Source organism: Leptonychotes weddellii, chromosome 15, assembly GCF_054177405.1.
Source record: "Leptonychotes weddellii isolate Sample4059 chromosome 15, ASM5417740v2, whole genome shotgun sequence".
In the NCBI taxonomy this organism is placed as follows: Eukaryota; Metazoa; Chordata; class Mammalia; order Carnivora; family Phocidae; genus Leptonychotes; species Leptonychotes weddellii.
The window spans coordinates 13,571,514-13,581,451 of record NC_138383.1 but is presented as its reverse complement, the minus strand read 5'-3'; the positions used below and the strand labels follow the sequence as shown (position 1 = coordinate 13,581,451).

Below are 9,938 nucleotides of genomic sequence, written 5' to 3'. Positions count from 1 at the left end.
ACTATTCCCATTTAGCACTTTCAGGTCAACTAGCAAACTAGCAAAAATAAAATCGCTGAAATCATTGCTCTCTGACTCCCCCGAGGAGGAAAACAACAATAAAAGGTGCCAATTTATAATAAAGGTTGTGGGTCTTACTTCTCTGTTGAGTCGGAACTTTTTGGCTTTATCAATAGAATAAATCACCATGTTCATCAGGGGCAGCAAAGCCTCCATATCCTTTGGGTAAGTGTTACCTGAGCCAGGCACTGGAAAACAAAGCCATTTTCCTATTGAGTTAATGGCAGCATTAATGCTTCTGGGTCACCCAACTCTTTTATTTATTATTTATTTATTTATTTATTTAATCCCCCCTCTCCTTTTTTATTAATAGACTCCTTTCTCCAAGTGTCTTAGGCAGCTAAAATGCAGCAGAAAATAGAAATTAAAATAAATAAAAGGATCTCTTATTGAAGAAACCCCAAAACCAGTAAGCAGGCAGGCATGGGGTTGGTTTTAATGTAGTTTTTTATGGCTATCATTTAGGAGGGAATACTCTCCTTATGATCCTCTCACAGAAAATGAAGAACCCAGGCAAGACCACAGAACACTTACCATTAAATGTAAACAATAGTGTCCTCTTAGTGTCAGGCAGCTTTAAAGGCTGACCTTCCCTGCCATAAAAGAAAGGCTATTTAGAAAGAACACAAGAAAGATACTTTCCATTCACGTATGTCACCCAATTCACTTAGAGGAACAGATTCCTGCAGATAATCAGCACAGTATTTGGCTTGGCATCCCCAAGTTAAATATAATCTCAGAGCCTGAAGGAGCTTTACAGGTCCCCTGGTCCACTTGTCTTATCTGATGGATACATTCCCAAGTGATCTTTATCCTATACTTGAACACCTCCAGGCAGGATATATTTCTCTCACCTGGGGAGCCAGAAATGAGCCTATTTAAGTATTAGGCCTGTATTTTAATAATATTTTTGCTTATTTTGATGCATTTTTGTTTTATTTCCAACTCCTACTCTATCTTCCTATAATGAAGCATCTTTATTTTTGAGTCAGGCTCAGAATAAATTTAGAAATGATCTACTATAGCATATATAATTTAGTTCTGACTCATCAAAGATTCCTTCGTAATCTTTAACTATCAACCCTCTCTCCTCCCCTCACACATAAAAGGCTCCATGAATGTCACAATGTGATACTCTGCCCACAGTGTTGTTAATGAGTTGAGCAGGGCAAGGATGATGCAACACAATCCACAGGTGTAAGGACCTGAATAATTCTGACCTACAACTAAAATCCAGATTGGCTTTTAACTGTACTTAACTCCACCGATTATGAGAGAGAAGCCCTTAACCAAAAATTTAGGTCAGAACCAATTCTACACCAAGGGTAAACTTAAATAAGTATGCGCTCCTGAGATAGGATGTGATTTCAAACAACAAATTTAAGCTCTGAATATCAACATCCAAAAAGCCAGAAACTCTGCATATTGAGAGCATCTGATAATACACTAGGAAAGAATATAATCACCCAACTATTCAAAGAAGAAAGTCAGAAAAGGCCATGAAATAAAATGCAGAGATCTGCAATCAAACATAAATCAAAATCAGATTCGTATCATAAATTAAAAAGGGAGGAAAAAAAACTTCCGACTACAAAGGACAAAGAGATTAGCAATTTGCATTTTCTTAGTATCTGCCATCCTGTAAGAGTCTCATCTACCTCACTGAATGGCTGGTGCATACATGCGGCGACCCATTGCAAACTCGGGGGCTTATTTGTTTGTCTCCCATAGGATTTCAATTACCTTCATGACACATGCAGTCAAAGCAAAGGAAAACTTAGAATCCTGTCATCAACTTCCCTCACTCATTTGGTAAGAAAAATTGCAGAAGCACCTTGCAGGTGTTTCAACACAGAAAGCTAGTGGGGACGGTTAATTTCAGTATTTTTATCTCATACGTACTCTTGCATAATTTTTGGACCAGAGAACTGGTCTGAAAAATGAACGGATTCAATCTTGTCAGCATAGTGTGTAAGAAAGTGAACCATCTGAAATAAAGAAAAAAAAAATTTTTTTTAAAGTAGGGTTTGATGCATTTCCCTTTTTTCATAAAGATATTCACTCCTTAGTCCTCCTTGATTTTTCACAACAGCATTACAGTTAAAGCTTTTAAAAAATGAAGTTTAAATAAGGGATCTCTCTACAATGAAACTAGCACCTTTCTTTAGTCACACCAATGATCAAATTTCTTCTTATTGAGCAGCTGAAAATATATCTCAAAATAATGTTCTGAACAAGAATGAATGCACGAAGATAAAATCTAAAATAATTTCAGGGGATTCTCCATAAACACATCACCTTGAACTTACATTAGAACTGTCTTTGAGCTACTCTGTATTTTTATGATGCTAAGATGTGCTTGCTGTTACCATTCCATAACCAATAGAAAAAAATGGTTCTCTATACATTTCTCTTCTACACTAATTGAAGCTAGGAAAAAATGGACTAAATGACATGGTGATAAGGATTAATGCTGTAGTCCTTCTACAAAAACTAGAAAGCCATTAGCAATCCTAGGAATAATTTGCTCTTGATTCAGAGAGAATTATTTGACTAATCAAACTGTCTCTTTTGACAAGTTAATCTATTGCTTAAAGAAGGTATTTTAATGTTTGTGTGGGAAAGGAATAGAGCAGTGTCATAAAATGAAGAACTTGTGCAGTGTGACTTTTAGGGGGAGTGCCCTGTAATCGCTACAGTCTGCAAATGTATGTCTTCTTTTGCATTTACCTTTGTATCCATCATTCCCTCTGTGACTTCTCCCATCTCTGACAGGATGGCCAAGGAGTCTGGCAGTCCATACTTCACTCCAGACTTAGGTTTGTCACTACAAAACTCACTCTAAAGGAAGAAGTAATTAAAGGTAAGACATGATATTTTATTATGCACAAACTTTTTTTTCCTCAAGAGAATATGTTCTGACCTATTTCAAAGTGGTGCTTAATAATTCAAGTGATATAATTAACTACCCTATGCTCTAAAGTTGAATGCCTGTGTAATAAAGAGAACAGTTCTACATGTATTTGAGTTGGAATGAGACATACCAGATCCTGCATCTCTTTCTGGAGTCGAACCAAGGCTTTCCGAGTGCCAACAGCAAACACATAGGTATCCATGTCTTCATCATTCATGGTTACTTTTATTTGCTTTAAAAACAACAACAACAAAACTCACCTGTTAGGTTCTGTGATAGGCAGAGTTCTATGATGGCCCCCGAGAGTCCCACCCCCCGGTGTCTACATCCTCCCCGTGAACATGAGGAACCTGTGAGTATAATGGTTATCACTCCCGTGATTATGTTGTGTCATGTGGCAGAAGGCTGCTGATCAGATGACACTGAGTCAAAAGGGACTTTATCTTGGAATGCCTTAATCAAGTGAGCCCTCAAAAGGGACTGGGCCCTGGTTGAAGAAAAGAGTTGAATTGGGAAAGGGCTTATGGGGGGGGAAGGGGACCATGTGGCAAAGACCTCAGAATGGCCTCTAGGAGCTGAATGGTTTCCAGATGGCAACAGTAAGAAAATGGGGACTTAAAACTTAAAAACAGTAAGAAAATGGGGACCTGACTTGTCAACAACCTAAATGACCTTGAAAAGAGGACCCCAAGCTCTCGAAATTCAAGTTGCTTGAACATTTGGACTTGCTGGGAGGACAATGTAGCCAGAGAGGGCCTGGAAGCCCTCTGCATACCACCCCCACTCCCATACCTTGCCTCTCTTCCACTTGGCTATTCCTGAATTGTATCCTTTATAATAAACCAGTAAATGTAAGTAAAATGTTCTGTGAGCCATTCTAGCAAATTACTGAACCCGAAAGAAGGGCCATGGGAACTCTTCATTTATAGCCAAATAGTCTCAGAAGTACAAGACTTGCCTGGGACTTGCAAGTGGCATCTGAAGTGTGAGTAGTCTTATGGAACTGAGACCTTTAACTTGTGGAGTCTGGCACTAACTCCAAGTCAGATGTGAACTGAACTGAATTACTGGACACAAAGCTAGTATCTGGACAACCAGAGAACTGGCTGTTCATATTGGGAAACGCCACAGATAAACAGTTTTTAATACACTGCATTGGACCAGGGAGATAAAGTTATAAACCTCGAGGCTGGTATGATAAAACATAGCACTATTTGTCACATTAACTATATCTTAAAATATCTGGGTCAAAAATTATCAGTATGGGGGCGTCTGGGTGGCTCAGTCGTTAAGCGTCTGCCTTCGGCTCAGGTCATGATCCCAGTGTCCTGGGATCGAGTCCCACATCGGGCTCCCTGCTCGGCAGGAAGCCTGCTTCTCCCTCTCCCACTCCCCCTGCTTGTGTTCCTGCTCTCGCTATCTCTCTCTGTCAAATAAATAAATAAAATCTTAAAAAAAAAAAGAAAAAAAAAATTATCAGTATGTAGAGGGAAGTGTTGAAGTAGGGAAATATAGCAAAGACCTGGCAAGATGGCAGCTCTAAAAGGAAAGGCTTTCTGCTCTTCCATCATTGAGCAGAAATTATACAAAACAACTTAAACAAAACCCAGAAAAAGGGCTAAAAAATACACAGAATCGTGTTTGTTGAGGCTGTTTGTCTTTGCAGAAAAAATAAGAGATAAAACGATGGCTGACTCAGGAAAAGATACTAAATCTACCTCAAGAAAGAACAGAAAATGATTAAAACAACACTCTAAAGAGTAATTTCCACAAAAGGATAGCTAAAGATGCATCAAAATTTCCTCCTTTCTACCTAATAAGATGGTATCTAGTAAGAGAAAGAATGACAGGACTCTTAACTGATGAGGCTTTAAAAATTAGTGGATTAGGGGCGCCTGGGTGGCTCAGTTGTTAAGCGTCTGCCTTCAGCTCAGGTCATGATCCCAGAGTCCTGGGATCGAGCCCCGCATCTGGCTCCCTGCTCAGCGGGAAGCCTGCTTCTCCCTCTCCCACTCCCCTTGCTTGTGTTCCCTCTCTCGCTCTCTCTCTCTCTGTCAAATAAACAAAATCTTTAAAAATAAATAAATAAATAAATAAATATTAGTGGATTAAACCATTAGTGGCCATATGAGAAAAATTAAAATGAATAAAAGATATAGATTTGCAACTAAAAATGAGACCTTTAAAATAATAACAATGAGTTTCAATCCAAAGACATTTCAAAGTATCTAATCATATTACTAATACAGTACTTATTAACCAAATACTACTTTGTATTTTGACATATATGCAGACATCTCTTGTTCTTCTAGTTTATATAAAAGAGACTGTATATTTTTGTATATTTTGGTTTCTTGCAGCAGTGGGAGCCAGCACAATTATTTGTTGAATAAATGAAGGGGGGGGGATTTGGCATTTCTGACAAAGGATACAATTTGCAGATTAACATGTTGATTTAAATAAAGGGAAGAAGGTATACCAAACAATAAGGTCCCCAGATCATGATTTGAACTTCAAGATGTATTCTTTGAAACAAACAATATTTAAGAAACCCACCTTACTGTCAAAGATAAAAGCATTCACAAGGCACAGAGTAAGATGTGAGAGCAAACTATGACAACTATTTTTCCCTCCATCACCCAGGCTGATTCAGCGAATTTACCTAGTGAGAGAATATTATCTCCTTCCCTACAAAAAGCACACGTTCCCCACTCTCCATGGTTGGTACACTAAGTAGAGGACAATCCATCAAAATAGAAAAGAGTCCATTTTTGACAAGGGACACAAGTTGCTTGAAATTCAAACAGAATCCAGGCAAGGAATGAAATAAACTCTAAGAAGTTAAGAATTCAGTCTGTACAGAGAAAACCAGCAGGAAGAATACATACCACTTGATCACTCACTGGTCTCATCATCCGGGCCAGGACATTCAGTAAGTCTTGTCTCTTGAGGAACTGAAAAAAACAAGAGAATAGTTGCAACTTTTATTACTATAAAGAAAAGACCTTGAAGGGGGAATCGAATGTTTCAAGAAATACACTCTACATTTGCCAAATAGTCAAAAGATGATTTTTACATCTTTTTTTTAGCCAAAAAACAAAGGATAAGACCATGAACTTGAATTTGGAAAAGCAGTGGAAAACAATTAAAGAGGATATACATCATACCAGAAATTCCATACTTACCCTCAGCTGGATAAGCATCCCTTCACAGCACACTCGGCCAGAACACCACAGGTTGTAGATATGCTCATTCTCCTGGTTCAGCTTTCCTGTGCTTGTGGCTTCTTTGTTAGTTCCATCATCCCCTAGGGGTAAAACCACTTAATGTGATTTGCTGAAAATGCTGGGGCCTAATCACCACACTTCCTCCACTCTGACACCCAAATGATCATCGTTTTGGGGAAGCAATACTTTACGATCTTACAGAACTCTCCTTTGGACATACATTAGAACAGATGGTCATCATTCCTTTCAATACTCTTTATTGTCTCCATCTAAAAATTACGGATTCTAGGGGTGCCTGGCTAGTTTAGTTGGTAGAGCATGCGACTCTTGATCTCCGGGTTGTGAGTTCAAGCCCCATGTTGGGTGTAGAGATTAATTAAAAATGTAATCTTAAAAAAAAATAATCATGGACTCTAGTGTTACTTGTTAATGATGATTAGCTTGGAATATAAATTTCTCAAAAGTAGATACAAAATGGAGCAAAGTCAGTTTAAATGTCTCTGTCAAAGGTTAAAAACAAAAACTCCTATGCAGTGAATAAAAAATACCATTAATACAAACTATTCACCACTCCCTTCTGTGTCACCTATGGATTAACTTTAACCAAGTTTGGTTTTTCAACAGCAACATGGTAATAGTGCTATTAAGAGTTCTATTTTAGATCTAGAAAGAGCTCAAATTCCAATCATTTCCTCTCTTCATTTAATTCATTAAGTGTACAAAAGAAATTGTTCAACGTCACAAGGTAAAGCAGACCAACACACCAAAAGAAAACACATTAAGGGGAAGTGGAAGGCGTTAAAGGCTGTTTATTTTTTTCCTAATTTCCAAGTCAAAAAGTACTCTGAAATACTACGGTACAGTGGAGAGAGGGAGCATGGACATTGAAAGCAGGTAGACCAAGTTCTAATATCATGGTTGCAATTTAATAACTTAGACAAATTTTAACATTTCTGGACTTTAGTTCCTCCTTAAGAAAACAGAAACTATATATCCAACTGACAGTATTGTTACAAAGATTCAATAAGCAACAATGTATGCAAAGTACCTAGCATAACACATAAACAGTCTGCTAAAGAGCTGAGCAGATGGGTACCTGCTTACTAAAAGGAAAAAAAGTGTGAAAGGCCAAAGTGAGGTGAAGGTGGGGTGAGTTCGCCTTACTCCCTCCACTACACAAGTACAGGGCTTCCTCTAAGGTATACCTTTTCAATGGATCCGAAACTAAAGTTCCCAGAACTTGAGGAAATTCTAAGGGATTTCTAATTTCTCAAAGATGAAATGAAAGCATTTATCAAGCTACCTAAAATGTCAAAATTCCTTGTTTTCAGCCAAACTTCTATCAACTTGTTTTAATAGCACTATCTCATGCTAATCAGAAGAGACTAATCAATAATTGCTAACCCTAACTAGCAATTATTGATTAATGAAAAATTAGAAAATTACTTTATAAATGCAATTAATTCAGTACATAAGGCCTAATAAAAATGGGATCCTTCTGGATCCTTCTTGCATCCTCTTCAGCAGTCCATGAAAGCAGTCAGATGCTTATACTGAGGGGAATAAACAGTTTTTACTAGGTGGTGTTCAAGCATACAGCTGGACTTGTATTAGCCTAACTTACCTACTAAGGTAAAGTTGCTCTCCAAAAGCTCTCTATGAGTGTTAAACCAGGCTTGAGCAAGGCGGCTGTTTTTATTCTTCCCAATGATATAATTCATGATGTAGGCGAGCAGACCAGTCACCATCAAAATTTCTAGATAATAACTCTCCCAACTGTTCTGGAGGTGTGCAGGAACCTGAAGATGAACAATCATTCCATTTAATCTTGGCTGAGGTTGAAGGATGGAGTCTAACTCATGGGATAAAGGAGCATGAGAGAAGTTGATAATTTAGATAACTGTCACTGAATATGGTCATACTTTGAAAAATATGCTCATTTTGGTTTTCTAGGTCAGCTTTTGAAAAGATTCTTTAAGGAAATGGGAGGACAAATGGAATAAAATGCTGGAAGGACCTTTGTATTAAACTTGATTCTGAGTCTACCCCCAAATAAACCCAGTTTCTAGTCTCCTCATCATTCCTTGATAAATAAAACTAGGAGGGCTAGAATGATAGGGGTTGCTTCTCTAGGTGTGGAGTTTTATCAGAAGAATTGATGTCAAATTCTCGCTATTACATCAACACTAGCTATATGTCACCAATTATATTTCTGGGATTACTAACAGCCAGATATTTTGTTGGTTAGTTTGGAATTCAGAATCCTGTATACCTACATCAACAATTGTTATTGGGTCTTTATTTTTGCTAGAAGAAGTATCTGGTTTGTCTTCATAACCTTCAAATTCTTCATCATCATATGGCTCACTCTCTGTATCTCCCTCCTACAAAAACGAGGAACAATCTGTTTTCCCCTACAAATGTGGCCAGCAATTGCATCTCATTTTTGTAGACCATATTTGTAGAGGAAAACAGACCATGTAAGCAGCAGCACAGAACACAGAAATATTCCATGTTGGTAACAAATGATAACTCTCCATGCATTTGAACTCTGATACAATTCCCACCCACACACAGTATCTATTCTCCACCCCTTCCAGCCAGGCTCTCTATAGAGAAGAAAAGATGGAACATACCACAAAACATCTAGAAGAGCTCCGCCTACTGAACAAAAATTAAGATAGCAGAGAATAAAGATCTCCTTAGAGCTGGGTGTTACTTTTAATGTCTGGGGAAAGTACCAGTTACAAATCTTCCCATCCTTCCACTTTCCCAAGAAATCAAGAAAAAGAACCTCACCTGGGTATCTGCATCTTCAAAATCTCCTTCTTGGTTTTCATCCTGCCCTTCTAACTCCACAGTGGTCTCGTCTTCATCATCTTCAGTTGTTATCACCCGTTGAGGAGATTCAGTAACAGAATCTTCTGTGACATCCTCAAATTCAGCAAAGTCATTATCATCGTATTCTACTATGTCTTCCTCATCCTCAAAATCATCAAACTTGGCTTCAGAGACCCTCCCGAACACCAAAAGGACAATACAGAAAGCAAGGAAGGCTTTCATTGCACCTAAAAATGAGTTAATAAATAAATAAATAAATAAATAAACCAAAACCCTAAATGGACAGCCATTCTTCTATACATACCAATCAAATTTTATAAATAGTTAAAAAATAAATCTGTGACTCTCTCCTACTTTTTAAAAATTTAATACAATTCATTTCAGGTAGCGTTATACAAAGAGCAATGAGGTGAGGGTCAAGAGGTCTGGGTTCTAGTCTGGACTCTGTCACTAGTTATCTGTGAAATCTTGGACAAGTCATTTAATTTCTTTAGGTGGTTTCTTTTTTTTTTTTTTTTTTAAGATTTTATTTATTTGTCAGAGAGAGACAGGGAGAGAGAGCACAAGCCGGGGGAGTGGCAGGCAGAGGGAGAGGGAGAAGCAGGCTCCCCGCTGAGCAGGGAGCCCGATGTGGGACTCGATCCCGGGACCCCGGGATCATGACCTGAGCCGAAGGCAGACACTTAACCGATTGAGCCACCCAGGTGTCCCTTTAGGTTGGTTTCCATTAACACCGTGTATTCAATAAGCATTTAGGAACTGGGAGGTGGTATAATGAAATAAGAATGAAATGCAACTATTTACCTGTTAGCAGTAATACGTGAATAGAAAAGCCATTCGTCCTGGGGCGCCTGGGTGGCTCAGTTGGTTAAGCGACTGCCTTCGGCTCAGGTCAT

The 9,938-nt window shown here is 38.3% G+C and overlaps 2 protein-coding genes across 3 annotated transcripts in view; one reads left to right on the top strand and one right to left on the bottom strand.

Annotated features, from left to right (window-relative positions):
• The window catches only part of DDX42 (DEAD-box helicase 42), a 73,678-nt gene that overhangs the window by 25,017 nt on the left and 38,723 nt on the right, over positions 1 to 9,938 (top strand). For both annotated transcript variants that reach the window (XM_081804720.1, XM_081804719.1), the window contains one exon: positions 2,836 to 2,923. The gene's annotated coding sequence lies outside the window, so the exon portion shown is untranslated. The remainder of the gene's footprint in view (positions 1 to 2,835; positions 2,924 to 9,938) is intronic.
• CCDC47 (coiled-coil domain containing 47) overlaps positions 1 to 9,938 on the bottom strand; it is a 20,110-nt gene that overhangs the window by 4,197 nt on the left and 5,975 nt on the right. The window contains exons 2-11 of the mRNA XM_081804729.1: positions 9,001 to 9,269; positions 8,478 to 8,585; positions 7,826 to 8,000; positions 6,160 to 6,281; positions 5,863 to 5,928; positions 3,105 to 3,206; positions 2,791 to 2,901; positions 1,963 to 2,048; positions 595 to 653; positions 139 to 248 (exon numbers count right to left, since the gene is read on the bottom strand). Of these exons, the coding sequence (XP_081660855.1) occupies positions 139 to 248; positions 595 to 653; positions 1,963 to 2,048; positions 2,791 to 2,901; positions 3,105 to 3,206; positions 5,863 to 5,928; positions 6,160 to 6,281; positions 7,826 to 8,000; positions 8,478 to 8,585; positions 9,001 to 9,264 (1,203 nt within the window). The 5' untranslated portion in view covers positions 9,265 to 9,269. The remainder of the gene's footprint in view (positions 1 to 138; positions 249 to 594; positions 654 to 1,962; positions 2,049 to 2,790; positions 2,902 to 3,104; positions 3,207 to 5,862; positions 5,929 to 6,159; positions 6,282 to 7,825; positions 8,001 to 8,477; positions 8,586 to 9,000; positions 9,270 to 9,938) is intronic.